The sequence below is a fragment of the Indicator indicator genome, chromosome 14 (genome assembly GCF_027791375.1).
Source record: "Indicator indicator isolate 239-I01 chromosome 14, UM_Iind_1.1, whole genome shotgun sequence".
Taxonomy (NCBI): domain Eukaryota; kingdom Metazoa; phylum Chordata; class Aves; order Piciformes; family Indicatoridae; genus Indicator; species Indicator indicator.
This window is the reverse complement of record NC_072023.1, coordinates 21536068-21560941: the sequence shown is the minus strand read 5'-3', so window position 1 is coordinate 21560941 and position 24874 is coordinate 21536068. Positions and strand designations below refer to the sequence as shown.

The window sequence follows — 24874 nt, the reverse complement described above, 5'->3', positions numbered from 1 at the left end:
TAAAGGAAACTGAGCATTTCTCCACAGTAGGTGCTGCTGCCAGGAAACTGAAAAATAAATGCTGTAAGTATATGCTGTGTACATGTCGTCTTCCTCCCATATAGACCAGCTGACTCTCTCAGGTTGTTTGTACTTTTTTCTTTTCAAAACTGTTGTACCATATTGCCTTGATAGAAGCTCCAAAAATTTCCTCAGTGTCCAAGAGGACACTGGGTTGGCTAGCGTTGCCATATTTATACACAGCTGTCTAGGATGTACAGGTATGAAGCGTGTCTGTGTGGTAACATAAACATGTATTATTAGTCACCTAACAGCCACAGATCCAAGATAGTATTAGTAGAGGTATTTTGATCATTGTTACAAATTGCTGGATTTGTTGCCTATTAATTATGTCAAATTATGACTACTTTATACAGGAAATTATCTGGGGTTGAATAGACTGGTGGGAAATGTACAAATATTTTATCATTTATGAAATTATTCTGAAACCTGCATTCAGATCAAGCATGTTAATAAACCCATTTACCTGTATGCATTAAGGCAAGCTCATGGGTCCAGGACTACTTTTGAGCTGGGTAATGCTATAAAAAAGATGTTATGCCTGCAGACTCGGTCAAAGCAGAGTGACAACTTGCATTAGCTATGATTTAATGCGATTACAGGAGGAATTGCCAGGCAGCTACTCAACACACAAACTGCTTGGCTAGATAAGGCTAGTGCAGATTAGAAATAAAAAGCTGTAAAGGCAAAACCATCTGTAGAAGGAGCTGGATAGTAGACATCTACAGGGGAATGCACTCTGGTATTAGCATAGGGAAAGACAGTGAGCATTTCTCTGTTCTCTATGAAGATTTCAGTACAATGACTCTTTTCTTGTCCTGCCATACCATAAATATATATATCTATATATATATATACACACATGTGTGTATATCTATCTATCTAAATCTGTGTGTGTATATATATACACACACACATATGTAAATACACATATATGTATACACACACACACATATAAAGGAAAGTCTAACCACATACCATGAAACCTATACTTTGGAGTGTAGTTGCAGCTCTAGTCTCTGATTTCTCCTTGAGCCCAGCTAAGATAGATGAGACACACAGTATGTCTGTAAACAAATATCCCATTTGCTCTGAAGCAATCAAAATCCTTTTTGTCACTTTCAGCTATCAAACTAGAATGGGGGGGCAAATTCCTTCTCAAGGGGAGAACCCTAATACAAAGAGTCAGTTTAAAAAACCCAAACAAACAAGAAGTCAAAGATAAAATGATAAAGTAAATAAACACTCAAGAAAGAATGGAAATTGCGATTTCCAGTTTTTCATAAAAGCAATGCAAATTCTAACTACCATCAAGGAAGTATTCTAGTATTCTGTCCATTTTGCCAGCCATTAGACTAGGCAAAGTGTGGAAGTGGGAATTAAAGCTTCTTTACAAGTTCCTGAGGATTTCACCCTACAGAGTAAAAATTGTCAAAGGAAACGGAAGGTGTGTTCCTGTGTGTAACAACCTTATCTGTGGTCTTACAGGCACTTTTTTGTTTTGTTCCAGCTGACAAATAAATGACAGCCAGCATTTCACTGTGCTTGAAACATAGATAATTGCACCATTTATTCTTAAAAGCAAAACTCTGGTTCTGTCTGGAACAGCTCTTAGAGCCTGTGGTTCTGAAATAGATTTACTGCTGAAACATCAGTTGTGGAGTTCAGTCTAGAGAAGTTTTATACTCCTGGTCATAATCTTAATGAATTTAATGAAGTTTTGCTAAGGCACAGCAATTTACCTGTGGTAGCTTTGTGGTCACTTCTGTAACATGACAAAGGTGTGGGACTACAGAGTGGTGGCATGTGTCTATCTTCAAAAGTAAAATAAGTTCACAGTTTAATCAATACAATATTTCAGTTGCTGAAACAGTTTGAGCAGGTAAACTTGACAGCTATAAAGTATTAATGAACTATGCAGCCACGGTGTCCCTTTTTATGATATATAATTTTATACTTGTGATTTAGTATGAACTTTTTAAACATAGAGGTTTTCTAGAGGCTGATAGTCTGCATCTTCAGTGTGTGAAGTGATGGAGGAAAGATATTGTAGCATGTACTTAAGTTCATTCCTGTTTAAGATAATATTTAAGCACTTACTCAGCCTTGAAGAATAACACAAATGGCATTTGGAGTTCAATAGATGCTTCAATAGCAAATCACTTACTGCAGCTCTTTCACTTGGCAAAGCTGAGTCCCCTAGGTATAAGTAGAAGATTTTTGCATCTGTGCTTTGTGACAAGGACTCACAAAAAGCCCGTGGAGTACCAGACTTGATCACAGGATGCATAACCACTTGTCCTTATCTTATACCAACATGAAATCACTATTAGTTAAACTATTCCCACTTAAAAGAACGTAATAAAAACACCCAAACCCATTTTCTTTATCCAATTGTTATTAATTTGATGTTTTCTTTTTTTTTTTCTGTTTTCCAGACAGAACCTTTTGTCAGTTGTTAAGAAATATAGAGGTCAAGTGGAATATCTATTGGAAAATGAGGTATTTGTTCTCAGTTTGTTCTACAAGAAAAGCATTAACTTCTACTTGAAATATATCTATTAACCTGTCTCAAAGGCAATTAAGGAAGAGTTTTAATTAAGACTGTTTAACCTCACTTTGAAAGGATATAAAGTCTTAATAAAACATGGTTTGAGATTAGTATGAAAGTGCTACAAAGTTAAAATACCAAAATTGACTGTGTCTAAGTGTCAGGGAACATGTAAATAAAGCCAAGATTGTTTAGGATAGCAGTACAATGTATGGAGTTAGTAGAGGTATAAGACATTATATCTGCAAAATTTGTTCCTGATATTGCAAACCCACAAGCCATATGCTTGCATATTTAGGGTATATTTTCAAGTCTGTGATAGCTTGCAGGATAATGTTTTAAACAACAAAATTCATGAGAGTTTTATTTTAAAGTGTTACGGGCTGCCAGTTGGATGTTGCATGCCTGAAGGAAAAATCTCTTAGGAAATCCTCTCTTCTAACTAGTGTTTTAAGGACAAATGTCTAAATGCATATTTGAGTGGCAGCTTGGAAGAAACCAAATGGTTTCAGGTTATTATGCTAACTTGCTTTTTAGGGTCTGGAACTGGAAAGGAAATAAAGGACTGGGAAAATGCATTGAATATTGATGTAGCATGGAGATATTCTAGTATTTCTCTTTTCAGGGTTATAATTCATTATGCTGCTTCCTTTGAGCTATACGTTAAAACATAACATTAATATTTTGCTTCATATCTGTCACCTATCATTCAAATCCAGATTTTATTCTTTCTGGATATTCATGATTCATGAATATTTCTATTTTGAATAGCCAGAAAAGATAAAAAATGTCTATATCTATATATGTTTATATACAGACATATACTTTAATAAATATATCGATTCATATGTACATAAGTATGTGGGTAACAATATTCTACATATTGTGTAAAAATGTAAATTAATATATGTAGATAAAAGTATTCTGCATATTGTGTAGAATCATAGAATTGTTAGGGTTGGAAGGGACCTCAAGGATCATCCAGTTCCAACCCCCCTGCCATGGGCAGGGACACCTCACACTGGATCAGGTTGCTCAGAGCCACATCCAGCCTGGCCTTAAAAACCTCCAGGGATGAGGCTTCTACCACCTCCCTAGGCAACCTGTTCCAGTGTCTCACCACCTTCATGGTGAAGAATTTCTTCCTAACATCCAATCTGAAGCTACCCATTTCTGTTCTGAAAAATACCAATTTAAAAACTGTTGACTCATGCCTAGCTACAAAGTAAAAAGGTGGGTTTGAATCTGTTAGGTATTTGCTGAACTTTCCTTTGTAAGCAGCTCCTCCAGGGAGACTATTTAGTGCACAAAATGTGATGCAGTCATAATGATTTGGAAAATTGAGGTCTCCAAGCTCAAATGTGCACATATATTTCTTTGCTGAAGTAGACCCATCAGTGTAGTTACTCATATTCACTTGGAATTTTATGACCTAAAGTAAGATTCCAAATTCAAAGAAATCTGTAATCTCAACATTAATGAGGCAACACAATCCACCCTCTGCAACTGATTCTGCATAGAAATTCCTCAGGCCTATAATGAACCACTCTTAAATTTGTTTATGCTAAAGATTTTTACTTTGGGTAAGCAATTACTTGAGATCATTAACTTTTTATGAAGACAAGACATTTTTCAATTATTCATGATATGCACCAAATATGCAGGTGCTACTCTAGAGCTAAATTTCTCTACATTTTGGGGTGTTTTTTAACAAAGTCTTGTCCACACAGGGACACTCAAAGGTCATATGAATTGATTAAAAGAGTAAGACTGAGTTAAAGACATAGGTCAGATGATCATCTGCATTAATCTATTTTCATTCAGAGATATCAGAGTGTATTTCAAACCTATAATAATTAGAACTGATATTGCTACTTTGCTTTAATAAATGGCTTGAAAAATTATGGAGCCACAATGTAGCAAGTTAGGCATAAGGAAAGCAAAATATAAGAACATTCATTCTTTGATTCCTTGTTTGCTTTTTTTTCTCTAACATCTGATTAGACTCCTTTGAGAAAGTTTAAAATTGGGATAATTTTAATTGCCCCCTATCCAAATATCACAGAGGAATAATTAGGTTGATTTTGAAAGCCAGAATTCACATCACTGGGAGATTCTTCTGATTCACCACGATCTGCCCTCAGCACACAACTGAACTTTAAGCCACAGGGATTTGCTTAAGTTCCATGCTCAGCTGGAACTTTCTTAAGCATTCAGCAATATGCTCCTTCAAAGTAGCTCTTGTATGAACAAAGTCTGTGGAGTAGTAGCTTCTATAAAACATTAAGTACTTTGTTAATTAATCTCTAAATGGAATAGTATGTTATACAGAAATGGATACATTCCTCAATATATCCAGCTGTCTTTGTGGAACAGCATATATATGCATGTACAAAAAGATATAAACTTGGGGTTTTTTGGTTTGATTGCTCTTCACTATGTCTACTGCTCCAGAATTTCCCTGCAGGAAAGTGTCTTTATAGACGTAAAATCCCCTTGTAATAATATTCTCTATCCACTTGTGGAAAACGCTAAATTAAAATATATTTGCATGAAAAATAGCATTATATTTCAGAGAATCACAGAATATTAAGGGTTGGAAGGAACCTGGAAAGATCATCCAATCCAACCCCCTTGCCAGAGCAGAATCACCTCGAGCAGGTCACAGAGGAATACCTCCAGATGGGGTTTGAGTGTCTCCATAGAAAGAGAATCCACAACTTCTCTGGGCAGCCTGTTCCCAGGCTTTGTCACCCTCACAGTGAAAAAGTTTTTCCTCATGTTCACATGGAACGTCCTATGCTGCAGCTTGCACCCATTGCCCCTTGTCCTGTGACTGAACGTTACTGAGCAGAGCCTGGCTCTGTCCTGACACTTACCCTTCACATCTTTATAAACATGAATGAGGTCACCCCTGTCACCTCCAAGCTATAGAGATCTACCTCCCTCAGCCTTTGAAAAAGGGTGAATCAGTTTCAGACCAAAGGAGGGTCTAATAAACTTCTCAAATGATCATGGTCAGCCATAGCTTTTTTCTCTTTAGAACCTCTAATATGAAAAGATATCACTGCCTTTAATTCCTAAAAACCAATCCAAACAACTTATATTTAAAGGAAATTTGGTCACCAAATACTTGGGGCTATTTTATACAATTGATTCCTACTTTAGTTCTGCTCAAGGCAGCTAATAAAGAATTAGTAATCTCAACATATTTTTATATTTATTGTATTAGTGAGAGATGGTAACCTCAGTGCAGTCTGCATGTAGACCTTAAGGTTGAACATAGAAAACTCATCTGGGTACAATTTTTCTTTTTCAGGCATGAAATGGATGAGTTAGAGAAATGGTTTTATCAGTACATAGACATACTGTAGCACACTAAAAGAAACATTTATCAGTACTGAAACATGCAGAATATTTATAGGAGGGCTTCAACTTGTTCACAGAGTGTATTTTAAGGTTTAATGAAGTGATACAACTATGCAGGAAAGCCATGAATAATTTTATTTATTTTCCTAAACGTAAGAGTACTTGATATTTGAAACCTGCATTTTCCTTCCTTTAGGATCTAAACTATTTTTTTTCCCTTGAATTCCCCAAAGTATTTCTGAGATGATGCATCTAGAGCTTTTAAAAATATGGTAATGTTTAAAGTTTCATAATTAATAGGGTTTAATAGTTTGCAATATATATATATATTGCAAAAAAGCTAGTTGCAGAAGTATGTAGTCCACAGGTGTCAGATTATGCAGCCTCCCACAGAGTCACTATTTTTAGGAAGAACATGGCTGTCTGCCAGCTCTCACAGAGATGGGTAGGAGACAATAGTGGAGGAAAGTGCACAGTATCATCCAAACCTCAGAACATTTGCCTCTCATTTGGGTTCACATTTCCTCAGAAGTTTCATTGCAGTGCTTTGATGCTGATGAAACTCAGATAACTCAAAGGCTTGCCTCAAAATAAGTCTTAGATACCAATTTTGTCACCATTTTTAACAAGGCCCTTGTTGTGGAAGAAAATTGGCCTTCAACCAAAATTATGCTATCCTTAGGAAACTCGATCAATAGCAATTTCAGCACAGCTAGACCAATGCATGGTGTGTTTGCAGATAGGATTTTCTACACACTGACTGGCATTAAAGGTTGTGGTAAGGTGCTTCTGATAAAAGGTATGTGACTACTGGTTGGTTTGGTTTTGGGGTTTTGTGTTTTACTCTCTCTTGGCTACCAACAGCATACAGTTGATAAAGTGATCGAAGCAGCTAAAACGATCTGCAGCGTCCTCTGTTTTGTGGAAACCAGAGACATCACCGATGCAGTCAAGAAACTTCGTGCAGTGCCACTGCTGAAATTACAGGTAAAAGATCATAGAATCATAGAATCAGTCAGGGTTGGAAGGGACCTCAAGGATCATCTGCTTCCAGCCCCCCTGCCATGGGCAGGGACACCTCACACTACAGCAGGCTGGCCAGAGCCTCATCCAGCCTGGCCTTAAACACCTCCAGGGACGGAGCCTCAACCACCTCCCTGGACAACCCATTCCAGGCTCTCACCACTCTCATGGGGAAGAACTTCTTCCTTATGTCCAGCCTGAATCTCCCCACTTCCAGCTTTATTCCATTCCCCCTAGTCCTATCACTACCTGATAGCCTAAAAAGTCCCTCCCCAGCTTTCTTGTAGCCCCCTTCAGATAGTGGAAGGCCACAAGAAGGTCACCTCGGAGCCCTCTTTTCTCCAGACTGAACAGCCCCAACTCTTTCAGTTTGTCATGCAAGCTGATGTCTTATTTCTTCTTATTAGAACTGAAGCTTGAGTGGGTACCACTAATTTTCTGATTGATCAAGGTCATTCTGTTGTCTTAGTCCATTAGGTAGAGACATTATTAAAAAGAAAAGTTTGTTGACAGTGTGTGATGGAGAAGAAACAGAGGGCTGCTTCTGTGTTTGACTGATGCACTCATCTGGTTGTTCTTTCTATTCCCACCAGACATATAAATCTTTGCTTTGACACATCACCTGCTACCAAATCATGCAGTTTCATACATTTTTGTATGGATTTTTAACAAACAACCCCCCTTTTCTTCTGTAAACATCACTTAAATTCTGAGTTTTTCAGAGAGAAATATCTCTGCTACTTATGCAGAGAAGTCCTAGCAGCATCCAGTCCTGATTTTAGCTGGACTATTTGCTCTTAAAACACTGAAGTGCATTTTCCAGGGGTTACTATATAGTATATAGTATATACTATACACTATATAGTGGGACTTTGGAGGACAGCATATGTTCCTAGCTTTGTCATCAGATCCTTCGGTATGACCTTGGACCAGTCACTGTGACCTAACTTAAAGAAGTTCTGAGCACCAAAAGATTCTTTTGAAGTCAGCATCTGGGAAATAGAGGTGCTCAGCAAATTTGGAAACCGAGCCATTAATCACTTGGGTTTAGTCTGGTGTAACTTTAAGTCATGCTAATTCTTTCCAATCCTAGTAAAATTTTGTCATTATGTATCATGAAAAAAATGTTTAGAAGAACAGCCCAAACTTGGCAAGATGCTTACTTTCTTAGACCATTGCCAGCTTATGAAACTTTTATTCTTTCTCTTTATTGTTGTTGTTTATTTTTCCCCCCCTTAGGCCATGACTTGTGATGTGCATAAGAATGCCTAGGGCAGGAAAGTAAACAGTGGGATGATTAGTGTTAACTGAGTTAACAAGTGAATGTTAGCTAGAAACATGCCTACATGTCTAACTGCATAAATGGAATTCATTTAATTATGCCTGGTATGCAGTTTGTGACCCAAATTATGACTAGCAAAATGTAGCACAAGATCTCTTGTGTCATAGGAGTGATATCTTCCATATTCATTATATACTGTCATACATATACAGTAAATCCCTGCACCATGCTTCTGGAACAGAGGTCACTAGAGAGCAAACTGCTGCTGCATGGCCCTGGGCAGAGCCAGCTGTGGCCCTCTGAGTTTAGCTGTTTCTCTGGAGGTTGGCAAGTATTGTTAAGGACCAAGCTGCAAGAAACAACATCGGTGCAGGGGTTTTTTGCTGTTGCTTAGAGCTGACCAGCTAATTCACCTAAATGCCTTCTCTTGGTTCCCTCTTAGGTCATGACTCACTGTAAATCTTGTTTCTATAGAAGTTACCAATCTGGGTGAGTTCTAGTAAAAATGGGTCTGTGATAGCATACATTTTATCTGGCATGTTGATTTAAATGGACATAAGAATATCTTTATTTAAGAAAACTTCCTGTGTACCAGAGGGCAAATTCAGAAGATAAAGAGATAAAAGAAGTAATAAGGGATTCATGTGATCTACTTTTCAGTTAAAACCCAGGTTATCCTGAGAGACATCAGGCCCATCAGCATCTTCCCCTTGAGGAAAGTATTTTGTCAACCCAGATCTTTCTTAAGAGACAGATAAAGAGCTTGGTCCAGTGATAACATAGAGAGGACAGTAACAGAACATGTTTTTCTTTAAGAAGGAATTAGAGCAGAAGAAATATATTGGGACTAATTTCTTAAAAAGATTTATTTTTGAGTCAAGAGAAATTTAGTGTTTTTATTTTCCTCTTTGAGTGTTCAGGTCAGCTCTGTGAACCCAGTGTGTAAACTGCCTCCTGTGACTGGCTTATGCTTACTGAGTATCCCTGAGTCCATTTTCAACCCCATCCTCTCAGAATTCCAGCAAAGAGATATTTATAGTGGTCAAAAAGCCATGTCATTTTATATTAGTTGTGGCCTGTCCTGAGCAGTCAGAAAACTCAACTTGTCACGCCATGGAAGGGTAAAACTCAAACAGGTACAGGTCATCTTTTTCCAGTCTAAACTTTCTGTTGATATTCACATTGGCTTCTGCTTCTTTTCTGAGTCACTATCATAAAAATGCTGTTTTTATTTTAGAGATGAAGTGATAGTTACTAGGCAAGTAATTGAATTATGAGCTGAACTATCCTGTCGTACAAATGAGGAAACAAAAAACCCCTAAACAAACAAAATACCTGCTGTGAGTCTTCCCAGCTTGCCATCACTCATCCTTCAGCATGTGTGTAATTTCCAGCTCCAGTGTATAGACAGTCTCTAGGTTCTATTGAACTAATTTCCATGTACTTCCTTACTCAGAAGGTGTAACATACACTTGCCTTTTTCTGTTCAAGCTCTTCAGAGCAAGGAACACCTTCCCTTATCTGTATGTACTGTGTCTAGCTAAGTAGATTGGTGGTGCTGGCTGTAATCTCCAGAGGCTTAAAATGATAAGTGGTGGTGGTGATGGTAATGATGGTGCTTTCTCATCTGTAATAAGTAAAATGATACTGTTCCTGGATACTCTCTTCTGAATGTTAAAAAGATTCTGCCCTGATTGAACATTTGATCACTAGCCTTAAAATATTTTTCTGTCCTAATATTCACATGAGAAGTTGCTTCATGTTTCTCTTGGAGAATACTGACTAGATTGTTACTAATTTTTTTAAAGTTTGAAGTTATTGAAGTTTTGTGCCCTTTCAGTCTTGGTTAGCTTGACCGGTTGTCTGTCTTTGAAGCCTTTCTGTAAAGGCTGCCTATGACCTTGACTGACACCCCTCTCTCCCTTATTCCCTCCTTGGTGAAACAAACCTGACTAACAATTGACTTCAAACAAATGGAGTGGGGGAAAAAAAAAGCTATTAAAAATAAGCTAAACTGTTCCTGCACCAGCAAACACCATTGCTGCTAACTTGCTTTTAACTCCTTTGAGAAATAAGTGCTAGGACAGCTGATTAGACTTCAGCAATCTAGAAGAAAGTCTGTTTTGATTTGATAAAGAGCTTCATCTTTCTCAACAGCAACTGAAGTATAAACGTCATAAAAAGAATAAAATCTATTTCAGTGTGTTCTGTAACTTGAACACTCTGTCATTCTATGAAAATAGAGATTATACATTATATACAACTACCTTGTGTATAGAACAGTACATAAATATAACAAGTGAGATTTTATCTATACTTGTTAATGTTCATACAAAGACAATGGGCCAGTTCTTCTGTCTGTGTCAATGTATGTAGCCAAAATTAGTACTCAGCAGTTGGATATTTGATGGAATACCAAGTCCTTTAAACCTTTTCTGAGTTATACTGAGTGTAGGGGAATGTTATGTGAATTCTGGGTACTGAAAAAGTTATTAAATCCTGAAGTCATTAGTGTATCCTGTCAGTCTGCTTGAATTGTTCCTATTATGTTCATCAGCATAGTACCCTGAACTCTTTTTGTTAGGTAGAAGAGAAGCTTTTCTTCAGACAAACAAGTAAATTGCAACATAAGAAAAGTGACATTTTTTTAGACTACCTGTTACATCTCAATGCTGTAGCATTACACATTGTGTAAGGGAGAAATGCCATAAAAACAGAGTTCTAATTGCTTTTTCACTGTGGTTTCGTGGTGCTTTAGTGTAATATATGGGGAGGTTTTGTGTGGAATAATTTTTAATGTGTTCATTTGGCAAGCTCCATGTGCACATAAGGCCTCAGAGAAACTGCTGCTTACTCTTTCAAATGTAAATTACACAGGGTGCCAGTATGTATTTGTGTGTGTGTATATATATATCTGTTGTGGTGTTCTTGCATTCTTTAAGAAAAAAAAATCCCAACGTGCTTCTATTTAATTCTGATGTTTTAACAAAAACAACAACAAAAAAGCCCACAAAACCAAACAACAAACAAAAAATCCCCAACCAACCAAATAAAACAACCAAAGAAACTTACTTCCAATCTTTTGTGTTTCGTTACACTGTACTTATTCTCTTCTTACTGCTTCCTCGCTGCCCATACTGTGTGCTCCTGTACTGTGGTACCAATGATAGTTTTACCAATGTGATTCATTCAGTCCCTAACCAACCTAACCTTGGGATTTTAAAATCCATTCAGGGGGAACTCTTGGCCTACTGCACAATTAATGTCTTTCATCTCTTTTGTTTTCCTTCCTTTCTTGAAGCAGCTCATAAAAAGTCCTAGGAGATCAAATCCTGCCAGAACAGGCATTAATCCACTATATATTAAATGAGCTACACTGTGACGAAATTCTAAGTGCCTTTCCAAAAAGTTGTTTACTTTCTAAGATTTGAGAGAACTGAACCAAGATCTGTTCTCATTTGTCTCTTTGCATTATAAAGATTGCAGAACCATATTTCTCAGTTTGGAGGTTGCTTTTTTCCCTTCACGTAAGCATTTGACTTCTTTTCATATTTATCAGGCAAATAGTGGCAGCTTCAAGCTGGGTTTCAGAGGGAGAATGTGCATCCAGCATTGTATTTTTTATGTCACCTCTGCATGTGTTTTAAGAAGCATCTTGCTGAATACATATGTACTAATATGAAGCATCCTCAACTCACTGCAAAGGGATTAGTAAATGTAAAGGGTAGTAAACCCTTCCGGGGCATGGATTCCAGTGGTGCTAGCCACAGGCAATACTGAAACACAGAATTAACTTGCTGGTCTCTCTGGTTAAGATTTGCACCTCAATATCTTATCTCTGTGTCCCCTTCATACATGTAAGCCATGCAAAGATGGGGCAGACTGAGCAGCCATCAGGTGAAGCTGGTCACCCACGTTTGCCTTTGAGCTGAGGCTCAGTTCCCCCTGCAGCTCTGGGGCTTTGGGTGCCACCCATGCCATGAGGATGTGCAGAACTACCTGCCATGATGGTTTTGCCTGTGTGGATGGGGAAGGACAGTGTAGCCCAGTGTCTGAGAAGCCTGGAGAAACATCTGGTTGATGTCAGTTATTAAGCTTATGGAGTAGCTTTTATTTTAACCAAAAAACAAAACCAAAACCAACAACCAAAAAACCCCACACAACAACAAAAAACCCCAACAAACAACAACAAAAAAAACCCAACAAACCAAACAAAAAAACCCAAAACCCAAAACCAAGAAACAAAACACACCACCAAAAGAACCCCCCACAACCCAACCAACCAAATTAAAAAGGACAGACCTGTCCTTTCAGTGATCATGAGTACCCAGTTCCTCCTGACAGCAGTGTGATGTGAGAGGTGGGAATCCACATATTGAATTAATGTTTAGCATCAAGATCTGTGTATAGGCACCAAGGGCATAAACACCCCCTAAATCTATGCACCTAATATTTCCTCTTGGCTGTGTCTGGTTACCTATTTTTGCTGATTTGGCACAGGAATGTAGGTGAAAGGTAGGCCACTTGAGTGGAGGCTTGGTGCTTCTCAGCTTTGAAAGGATGCTGAGGCTCTTCCTGTGTGCTCAGTGTGATTGTGGGATTCACACCTGAATAGATAAGGCATGCAAAGGGATGAAGCTGCTATTCTTATCTCTGTTATACCAGTGCAGAAGCTGAACATGTTTGTACACCTCAAATGTTGATAAGTGCTTCTTTGTATCTTGACATACCTAAATGCTGTCAGAAGCCAGGACCTGAGTGACTTGTTTGAGATATTAGCAGAAGCAGGTGAAAGAGCTGAAGCAAGCAGGTCATAGTACTCTGAATCCCAGTAGTCTTCTGTCATCATAACGTTAGGATACATCCTACCCCTTTCTCACCTTATTTTCCATGAGTACTACTCCTAAAACCACTATAACTGCTTTCTGCTTTTTTCTAAATAACTTTTTACCTTGGGTTTTGTTTTTATAGAGTTCACTTCAGAGAATGGAAACACAAGACAAAGGTAAAGTGTTATTTTAAATATATATTACATTTAAGTGAACTAAAATTGTAAATAGAACAGAATTTCCCAGAACTAATCTGCTAGCATTACTGCAGAGCACTTTGCAGATGGAGGGATGTGCAGGAGTCTGTTTTATTTTGGGTGCCTGTCCTGGGTTCTTAGAGGGTGCAGCCAGAGTGGTGCACAGGTTCTGTTCCAGCCCTCTGGTTGGGTTGTGATGCTCAGCTGGGGGCGCTATGTGGATGTCTTTTAAGGGCCCTCTGACCTTTGAGGTAACTGTGGTGTGCTGTGCAACATCTGTCTCTGCTTTGTTAGAGGGAAAAATGGCCTCAACAGCGCTTTTGTTTTCCTCTTTCTTTTTTCCTGCTGACTGATTTTTCTCAGTTGCAGTGTGCTCAGAGAGGCAAAAAGGTGAACAAACTAGAAGATCACAGCAGCCTTTCAAACACAGAAGAGGTTCACGTGCAGGATTCTAAATGCCAGGCTTGTTGTTTCACCATTATTCAACTTCATGAACAGCAAACAAAGAATCAGCAATTATATTTGCAGGCTGCCAGAAAAAGCTAAGCAGCTAGGGGGCCAGGGATGTTGGGGCAGAATGCACAGGTGCAGAAGGCAGGAGAGGGTAAATAGAGTTTGCAGGATTCTTTTTTTCCTTGGATATGGTAATTTATCCCATGATTTTATTATTTTATTATTTTTTTAACACTCCTAACAGCAACTAATTGTTGATAATGAAAAGAATGAGTTTATTTTTATCTTGAAGGAAACAGGATCAAATTTGAACAGCAGGAACAACAATCAGTTACTCCAATTAATAATTTCTTTTTATTCTCCACTTCTTACCCCAAGTGATAGTTATTACCCTGAGTATCATAAGAGTTTTTTTTTTCTTCATTATAGCTTCTCTCTATCACAAAAAAAAGGATGCTATTGAAACTAAAAGCTCACTTAATAATTTGTTTAGAAATTGCTTTAATCTTCCTCTTCAAGTAAAGATTATCAGAGGTCTAATATGAGTCATTCACCATGTTTCTCAAAACCTGATGGATGAATGAATGTTTATACAATATCTACAGCCTTGTTACTTCAGGCAAGGATTTCACTGGATCAGACATAATAAGCAGCTTTTGGAATTTGATCAGTAGCTCTCTGGGGCCCATCTCAGAAAGTCTAGCATGCACCACGAACTTATGGTATTGAATCAACAGTCCTTACCAACTGAATTGCTTGAGTTGCTGTCTTTTCAAATCAAGACAGAACTCGGATACCTTGATGATGATGCGTTTAATGAAGCTGTCATTACATTTAGGGGATGTAAAAGTTCACAAATTGTGCTTGGGATTTGATAGCTGATTCTAGATATGATCATAGAAACAGAAGGATTTCTGATGGTCTTCCTATATACGACTGAAAACGCCACTTCCTTTTCCTAGGACAAACCCACTCTAATTTGGTTTTGGAAAAATCACTTTTTGGTTTGGACTACAGTTTTATTTTATCTTTCTTGCCTTATTTTCAAATCTGAGCAGGGCTTTTTAACGCTAAGTTGTTGCTATGTTACATCCTCATATGTTGGTCTGGAAGCTGGGGAGGTTAGACAAAACAAGTTTTTAAACAACTACAATCCCTGAGTTCTCAAAAAAAAAAATAGACAAAATATACCAGGCCTGATAAAACAGAGAGACATTTTTTTGATGCCAGGACAGCAGCATTTCTTTCAATGAATGATACATCATTCCTGCACCTATCCAGAGTATGAAAAACTACTATAAGCAAGTGCCAGGCTTCCTGTTCCTGGAAATTATTTTGTTTGTCAGTAGACGCCATTAAAGAGCTAATAGATGACCAGGCAAGTTTAGAGAGTATGTCAGGAACTGAAAAAGGTGATGAGAGTGTGTTCTTGATCATGAGTTAGAGGGGAGAAGGGGAGAAAAGGATTTGGGGTACTTCTTTTGGAAGATAAATTGTGCTGATCTTGGAATAATAAAACATAATCTGACACTTCTCTTTCAACCCTTCCCTTGCCTGAGTGCTTATACCAGCTCTCTTCACTTGATGGAGGCTGCTAGGACAAGGAATTTTAATTTACACTGTCAGTCAGGCAATCCCTACCTTCTCCAAAAACACAGAGAGAAGGAAGATGGATAAAAGCCAGTAACTGCAGAGAAAGAAAACTGCAAAACTGAAGCCATAGGAAATAGCATAAATAAATGTGATATTGATGAGGGTACAGCCTGCATCTCATATCTCCATCACTGTACAATGTTATCACCAATCCATGACCGCCTGAATCTGACCATGTCAGATTGTGGCTGCTGTTATATATACTTTAGGAATTGTTTACCTACAGTTACAACAGCTTTATGGTCTTAAAATTTAACCAGTGCCTTTTCTTTGTTCTACTGCTGCATTGCCAGTTCCCTTGAACTAAGTAGCTACTTAAATGCTGAAATTACAGCATACATAATATAATTCTTTCCAGGAAAATAATTAACAGATTAAAATGGCATATCTGAGGCACAGACTAACTTACTGTAGTTTAAGATGTTTACTTTGAAAATGCCTTAATTTGAAAGCACTGTAATGAAAAACTGTTAATGATACACCAGAAATGAGCTAAGGCTGGTTTCAGAAGCACAGATGGCTAATTGGCTTCAGTTGGTAGGTTGTGTCATTTTAATTAAATTTTACTAGGAAGCATCTCAAAGCTGTAACTGATAGTTTAAGATAAATATGGTTCTTCATAGATGACCTATTGCTGACCTTTATTTATCTCTCTCTCTCCTCTCAGCATTAATAGAGGCTGCTGTGACTGAGCTTTCCATGGCCATTTCTTGTCTCATCCATGTTTACAGCAGCAGCTTTGATGCAAATTTCCAGCTTGCCAGCATACCTAAAATCCCTTTGTGTGTGGACATCAGCCTAGATTCCCAGCTCAGCTTCACTGTTTATGCTGCCCATAACATTCCCGAAGCCTGGGTGAACAGGTAAGAAGAGATCAAATGAGTCTTCACAGGAACTGAATTTATCTCTTAGATAATATTTTTCATGGATACTGGCTCACTGCTCTTTCTTTGGTGATACTCCTATATTAAGGCTAGAGACTGAGTAAATGTGTCTATGTCCCCTGGTTTGCTAGCACAAAGTGCATTTACTTAAGCTTGACTGACAAAGAGACTTCAGGCTCTATAGATAGATGAAGAATCAAGGAGGTGAACTAGATGGTTGCCCTAGACCAATGTGTAAGGAGAGTAATAGAAGCAACATCAGAGCACTGGCCTTGATGGGTATGTGTGCAAACGCTTCGGTTACTGACTTGCTCAGTAGGAGGGAGGAAAGGATGTGTGCTGCAGGCAGAGAGAGTTTGAACTGGAACTGGAACTGGTTTCTGCAGTACAAGTAACTGGAAAGGTTGAAAAACAGCTTACCAAGTTAGCAGAGGAGTGCCATTGCTTAACCCCAGTCTTAATTAGACTTTATCTGCTTTTTGCTCTTGGTATATTCAAACCACATTACTCGACTAAGCATGTGCACTGACCATCCTCACAATCAAAATAAGCCTAGTTTACAAGTCTAAGTATAATAAACATGTCAGCATAGTGCAGGAAAGAAGGAGACTATTTTAATAAAAAGCTGATTAAACTCTTCTGTATTCTTTATTCGATCAAATTAGTTGTCTCTTCAAGAAGCTTCTTTTCCTACTCTGCTCAAAACTGGTGTTCTCCTCTTACCACTCCAGTGTGATCAAAGGAGGATAGATGACTACAGTCTGGCAGCATTACTTTTATGGGTCCAGATGCTATTCTCAGTTTTTATTAATACTTTCCCCTTGTTCCCACTTTGCTTTGAATTCCAAATGACTGATTAAAAAACAGTGGGATCATTTGCATTAGACTATGAGCAAAAATGTATGCTATACATCATTAGCTCTAATTAGAAGATTAATAAAAATCTGAGAGAATCTGCATTTTTTAGGGTAATAAATACACTAAAAGCACTATCCTGATTTTCAGATTGTTATACCATTTCCCCTGCATTTTGTTTTACCAGAAAAAATAGGAAACTGCATATAACCTAAAGGCCACTGAGGAACTGAATGCTATGTCCAAGCAAGTGAAAATGACAATCTATCTTCCTCCTTCATCTCTCTTTACAGTCTTTCTAATATTCATAGCATGGACTTCTTAACAGGGACTGCCACTCTGACACCTACTCTCCTCAAATTCTTTTGCTAACTTCACCACATATTGTCTGTTCTTATCTCTGTACTGCATCAATTCATTCTGGTTGTGTCATGGATCTCATTTTTCCTTTCCTGGAGGTCATATTTTATGATCTACTGCATATATATAATATATGTATTATAAATGTTAGAATTTGGACATCCCTTACGTTCTTGCATTTTTTCCCCTGTGCATACCAATATGCAGATTTCTTTTAAGTACTTGAAGTAAGGGCATGTGAGTTGTCTTGTGTTTTACAAAATCATGTTACTGTCCTGTCAATTCCATCTGAAGTTCACTTTTGTGGACTGACTTTTTCTATATTTATGCACTCCAATTTCTCATTCCTGTCTTATTCCTGTCCTCATTAAAAACATACATACCAAAATTACAGTTTGCAGAATAACATTGTACAACTGATTCCTTCCTTGTTGTACATTTATTCCTTCTTGTTACTGTTACCAGTTTGTTGTCCAATCTCATTTAAATCCCATATCAAATGTGTCTCATATTTTACCACTGGCATAATGTTACTAGCTCCGTGTTTGGCTGCACTTGTTTGTACAGCCCCCCAAAAATCATCTTCCTGGCTATATCTGGGTGCTACGAAGTGTTGTTTGCAACAAAACTGTAGAGTCATCCCTTTGCACTCACAAGGCTACCTGGGCACAATTCTCTACAAAGACCTAAAATGGGTTAAACTGCATGCAATTTGAACAGTCAGACTGAAGCATTGTGTAAACATTCATCTTTCCAGGATTAGGTCCTTAGCTGGGATTGTTTAGCCTGGAGAAGAGGAGGCTCGGGGGTGACCTCATTGCTGTCTATAACTACTTGAAGGGAGGTTGTAGCCTGGTGGGAGTTGGTCTCTTCTCCCAGGCAACTAGCAGCAGAACAAGAGGACACAGTCTCAAGTTGTGCCAGGGGAGGTATAGGCTGGATGTTGGGAGGAAGTTCTTCACAGAGAGAGTGATTGCCCATTGGAATGTGCTGCCCAGGGAGATGGTGGAGTCACCATCACTGGAGATGTTCAAGAGAAGCCTGGATGAGGCACTTAGTGCCATGGTCTGGTTGATTAGATAGGGCTGGATGATAGGTTGGACTGGATGATCTTGAAGATCTCTTCCAACCTGGTTGATTCTATGATTCTATGGTTCTATGATTCTACAGTTCATACGTTAGGACTACCTCTTTATTTTATTGTGGTAGGGTAAGGGAAATCAAGAGTTAATTGGTATAACCACAAAGAAAAGTCCTCCAAAGGCCAGAAAGTCCCAGGGGGATGGGTAGTTCATCCCAGGATGTCATAATCTGTTATACTATTCTCTATTTAAGGGAGTGGACAGCCAGATCTCTCTTTTCTCTGGTCAGGAGGCACACACTCTGATCTTGGGGTTTGTCAGGGAGAGCTTTTCTCCTGGCTGTGGCTGGCAGGGAATTTGCAGCCACGCCACAGGACCTGTTGAAGCCTGTGGTAGGACTGAGTTTGGGGAGGGGGTGGGGGGGGCAGTGTGGCTGCTCTTGGACCTGCTGGGGCAGAGTGGGGTCAAGGTTTCTGGTCAAGGTTTTGGCCTGGTAGGCCCAAATGTATTCCTTTTACCTGAATGCCTTTTGTAGATATTTGTAAATAGAATTTCCATTTATATTTCCAATCCAATGTGGAACATTTTTGTTTTACTCCTTGGGAAAGGGGTAAAATATCTTTTCTGTCCTTTTGCCCTGGGCGGCCTGTGGCTCAAAAGTAGGATGTTTTATGTATCAATACTTCTGTCTGAGCAATGATGCTCAATCTTTTGATTTCATTAACATCTTTTATTTCCTGCACTATCCTCCAACTGTTGGTAATGTTAGAGCCACAAGGATGATTAGGGGACTTGAGCATCTCCCCTGTGAAGAGAGACTGAGAGCCCTGGGGCTGTTTAGGCTGGAGAAGAGAAGGCTGAGAGGGGATCTGATCAATGTCTATCAATAGCTGAGGGGTGGGTGTCAAGTGGAGGGGGCCAGGCTCTTGTCAGTGGTACACAGTGGCAGGACAAGGAACAATGGGTTCAAACTAGAACATAGAAGGTTTCACCTCAACACGAGGAGAAACTTCTTTACAGTGAGGGTGATGCAGCACTGGAGCAGGCTGCCCAGGGGGGTTGTGGAGTTTCCTTCTCTGGGGACTTTCCAAACCCATTTGGATGCATTCCTGTGCAGACTACCCTAAGTGACCCTGCTCTGGCAGGGGGGGCTGGCCCTGATGACCTCTTGAGGTCCCTTTCACCTCTGATATACTGTGAGACTGTGAATGTTCAGCCTGTAGAGGAAAGATGCCACATTTAAGAGCAGAAGCATTTCTTAGTTTTATAAGGTACTTTTTTTTCCTTTGAATTGATACCTTGTAGATACTACAGATTTCATCATTTTCTTTGCCTTAAAAAAAAAAATAAATAAAAGAGAGAAAGAGATAAAAAGTGTATCTGCTGCAGTGATTATAACAATTATTATAATGTTCTGCAAGAGGTTAGCCATCATTCGTAAGGCAAAGCCAGACACCTTCAGTTTGCAAATGCTTCACATTTCCTGTTCAGATTTGATTTGATTTCCCATGTTCATCATTGTTTTACATAGTGTGGCCTAAAGCTGAGAGTGGCAGGAAGATCTGGAATTTACAAATTATTTATAAACATTGGTAAATTATACACTAATCTTCTATTTTGCCTAAAATTTTACAAGATTTCAGTAAGAAGGGTGTGAAACCAACAGGCCTGAATTGCACAATGAAGCTGTTGTGGCTGAGGAATGCCAACATAAATGACTTAATGCTCCTGCTGTAATAAATGTATATACTGGTTTAGGGACCAACATGCCTTTTGTTTTAACAGATTGGGAAATGGACATCCAAACTTCTCTTGAATGCAATAATGAACAAAATCAATTAATCTTAATGACAAAAACATGGAACAGGATCCTAGATGCTCTAAGTACTTTTCTTGAACTCCAAAATTCAAACCCCAAGCAACCCAAAATAAACCCACACATAATTATGAAATTTATTATGCTGATTCTTTTTGCATGTAAGGATAGATCTTCACAACTTTCAGAAAGGTTAACCCCCCAGTTTACTGTGGTGGACATGGTACAACTAATCCTTTTTGTTCCTTTTTTTTTTTTTCCTCCATTCTGTAGCTACAAAGTGTTCTCATTTTCCTCTTCACTAACTTATGCTGGGAAAACAATATGTCAAGTGAAGATTTGCAAAAAAGTACCAGTAAGAAGATCTTTCTTTTTCCTGACTGACTGGAATGAAAAGTAAGTTTTGGTCTGTTGGATATATGTTTGTCTGAAGGATTTTGCACATTGAATATTTATTTTAAAAAAAATAAAAAGACCCACATCTTTATCTGATGTGAGTAACTTAAACTCTGCAGAATTCATAAAAACTTAGGGAAATGGGGGTGAGAATGGAGTGGAATAACCATTGGCGTTGGACTTCCCTTTTCATATTTTGGTTAGCTGGTCTATTTGTTCACTCTCATGGTAAAACCTGGGTTGCCCCAGAACTCTTTTTTGTGGAGTACTCTTATAATATTGGGCCTTCACCCTTTGAAACCATCTAACTTTATCTAACATCTGTGAATATTACCTTCACAGTGAGTAGCTTTCCTGTTCTTCTCAACTACAGCTGAAATTGTTCACCCACAGCATGTCTTATTTCTGTCCACTGTTCCATTTCCTTTCTTCTTTGTCATCCTTTTAGCTGAGCCTCATGCAGTCAGAAAGGATAACTCCCGCTGAGTAAGCTCAGATATGCATTAATCAAAGTTCTTAAAAGCATTATAGATATTCTGCCCTGGTGAGGCTGCATCTGGAATATTGTGTCCAGTTCTGGGCCCCTCAGTTCAAAAAGGACCAGTGCAGAGCCACAAAAATGATTCAGGGAGTGGAACATCTTCCTTACAAGAAGAGACTGAGGAAGCTGGGGCACTTTAGCTTGGAGGAGACTTGTTTATAAATATGTGAAGGGTGAGTGCCAAGAAGATGGAGTCAGGCTCTGCTCCATGATACCCAATGGCAGGACAAAGGGCAATTAGGTGGCAGTTGAGGCGTAGAAAGTTCCATGTAAACAGAGGAAGAGTTTTTTCACTGTGAGGGTGGTAGAACCCTGGAACAGGCTGCCCAGGGGGGTTGTGGAGTCTTTCTTTCTAGAGATATTCAAAACCCACCTGGATGTGTTCCTGTGTGGTCTGGTATAAGTGACACTGCTTTGTCAGGGAGGTTGGACTGGATGATTTTTCAAGGTCCTTTCCAGCCCCTAACGTTCTGTGATTCTATGATATTTCTCTTCTCTATGTACCACACACCACTGGAATGGAAATTTTGGCCCTCTTCAGCCCACACGGTAATTCTTGGGATGTCTAACTGCTGTCAAAGTTACCAGTTCTTTTTCTACTGGTGTACATCTGGTAGTGCTATATATTGTGTCCTAGGCAATGTCTGGCAAGCCTTTACTTTCTGCAGTGAGGATATTGTGAGGTTTTTACATTGCTCAGAGCGCACAAGGAGTGTTAAAAATTGTCAGTATTAGAAAATGCATGTCTCAGGTTTTCAGTTTTGTCTCTACAGAGCATTAACAATGCCTTAAAGTGTAAGTCTTAGTTGAACACTTTATGCAACATGGGCAGGGTTGTCTGCCTATATGTGAAAAAGAGAACAAACTAGCTGTAGCATATAAAGCAGTTTCCTAATAATTGTTTCTAATTATGAGTGAGGAAGAGGGCATAAGACAGAGAAAGCATAGTTGAAAGCTATAAATAGGGACATGTGGGAAGATGGTTGAGAACTGCATCTCAATTCTGTTCATGTTAATCAGAAAGAGTGAGAAATTGCTGTCTTGGTTCATTATTCAAAGAGAGAGGTATGCAAATTTGAATACTTTTCAGATGTTTAGGACTGACATCTGAAATTTTGACATTGATGATAATTTAGGGTACTTCAAAATTTCAGCTGAAAACCATCTACTTTCTTTCAGTGGCTCCCTTGTGCATTCAGGGAAACTTTTCAGAAGCTGATAGAACTTTGACAGATTTGGAATTAGGAGCAAAATCTCAAGTTAATTTTACCTTATACTGTTACTTTATTTCTGCTATCCATAATCCTTGTTTTTCAGGCTACTATTCTTTCAAAATACCAACTTCTATATGTTTGCTTACTACTGAAGTATGACTATATCTTTTAAAAATTGCTGAGAGTTGCATCGTTCTGCTAGACTGGATAGCTGAAAATTGAATCTGTATTATTTATATTTATTTTCTAGTTTGTTTTCTTAATCTCAAGTTTATGTGGATCTTTTGTTTTCTTAATGTTTATGTTGTCCACGCAGAATAATTCTTTTAGCCTTTAGCTCCTTTTATTGATTTTGTTTATACATAGAAATGCAATTAATTTCACTTCCTACTTGAGAAATTTTAGTTTGCACTGAATATGTATGGGAAAAGCTAGAAAAAACACCATCCACCTTAAACATTCTTTTCAGGAAAAGTAAAATATAGACTTGCACATGTCTGGGTAGTTATACATATGATATTTCCATACAGCATGAAAGTATGTTATTTTCTATAGTCCTTCTAAGTTATGATTATAAATCAGTTCATAGAGGCTGTATAAACAAATTGAATGACCAACCAAGTTTGCTGATGGTCAATACATAGCTGAGATGAATATTGATAGAACTGTATTTTCTCACTAAAAAGTGTGAAACACTTGTTAAAACAAAATTTGCCTTAAAATTATGGTTGGGAAATACCACACCACCAAAGCACATCTGAACAAGAAAAATTACTGTTTTACTCTACTCAATGAGCAACTCTCATCTTCTTAAGCAATGACTTCCTCAGAAGACACAAGACAATTAATAATTATTGGTTTACAATTCACCCTTAGTGGACACTTGTTTTGAAATAGCCCTTCCTTAATAAGGTAATTCTAAAGCAAAAGTTTAACTAAGCTTTTCCTGCCTTTGTCAGCTCTAGTGGTTACCACTGCAGTAATAAGTTTTTATAATGCCTCTTCTCAAGCTCTATGACTCAAGTTAATGGTTGGCAATACTCATCAATGTGTTGAACATATCTGTCAGTTGCATTTTTCTTCAGAGTGCAACTATTGTAATTTATAGCTTGATACATGTGTTAAGACATCTAGTAGAATGGTGAAAGAACTCACTTGTGGTAACAATATTAATTTTTTTTAATTATCTTTTTTATTTTCTTTTAGAATCAATTTTCCTCTAAGAATAAAAGCTCTTCCAAGGGAAACTATGCTGACAATAAAACTCCTCGGAGTAAACAATGCCTCTAAAAATACAGAAGTGCTTGCTTGGGCATGTTCCCCACTGTATCCAAAAGAGTAAGTTCAGTTTTGTATGACTGCTTAAGAAAAGACCATTCTTGGATAGTATTGCACTCAACTTGGGAGAAATATAAAAAGATAGAAATTCTCTTACCACAGCAAGGTCCTGAAATGACTGAGACAGTCACTTGCAGTAAACTGCTCTTGATGTGCTAGTAAGAGCCCTATCTACAGACTTTTCTTTCTTTCCAATGCATAGTTTTTTGAACTTGGCTTATGTCACTGTTTAACACAATAAAGTTCTCTAGGTCTCTTGAAAGACCTTGCTGTACCCTTTTCTGTAGCTTTTCAAAATCCTTCTCAGCATTGCCTCTTGCTTAAAAATTTTTTCTCTCTGCATTTTGTTCTCACATTCATTCATTCTGCTCCGTGGAGCAGGTAGTGATGACCACAATGAGCACCTTCCCCTCTACACACTACTTTAGAAATTTTCTCCTCTTTTTTAACCTCTTTTTTCTACACAGCACATAATGTAACTGGTTTAGAGATACTTATAGCCTTGAATATCCCTGCAGCACTGCATAACAGAGATCTAAGGTAAGTTTTCTGCAGTGCACTAAAGATGTTTAGATTGAGCCTTTACAATGATATTTAATTAAGTTTTCTGCAGTGCACTAAAGATGTTTAGATTAAGTCTTTACAATAATACTTAATTTTGTTTAGACTCCATAGCCCTACATGTTCTCTGTGCGATAGATGGACATGTTCAAACCCCACAATGCCTTTTCTGTCATGGTTAACCTGAAGAAGAGCACATCACTCACTGTTCTGTTGCCTGTGTCTTTTTAAACCAACCATGTTATATTTATTTTGAGTATTTACCCCATCCTGGTTCTTAAGTTGAAATAGATAGAGGAAATATCTTGGCTGAGAATCTAACTGGAAATGAAATATCTGGATGTCCTCATCCCATCAAGCTGAGCATTAGACATTATTTAATTGGGGAACACTTGGGCACCTTTGGAGGT

At 38.2% G+C, this 24874-nt stretch overlaps 1 protein-coding gene across 1 annotated transcript in view; it reads left to right on the top strand.

The window, feature by feature from the left end:
* PIK3C2G (phosphatidylinositol-4-phosphate 3-kinase catalytic subunit type 2 gamma) overlaps positions 1 to 24874 on the top strand; it is a 188945-nt gene that overhangs the window by 31457 nt on the left and 132614 nt on the right. The window contains exons 7-13 of the mRNA XM_054386727.1: positions 2499 to 2562; positions 5345 to 5347; positions 6845 to 6967; positions 13257 to 13290; positions 16085 to 16280; positions 20688 to 20810; positions 23772 to 23903. Of these exons, the coding sequence (XP_054242702.1) occupies positions 2499 to 2562; positions 5345 to 5347; positions 6845 to 6967; positions 13257 to 13290; positions 16085 to 16280; positions 20688 to 20810; positions 23772 to 23903 (675 nt within the window). The remainder of the gene's footprint in view (positions 1 to 2498; positions 2563 to 5344; positions 5348 to 6844; positions 6968 to 13256; positions 13291 to 16084; positions 16281 to 20687; positions 20811 to 23771; positions 23904 to 24874) is intronic.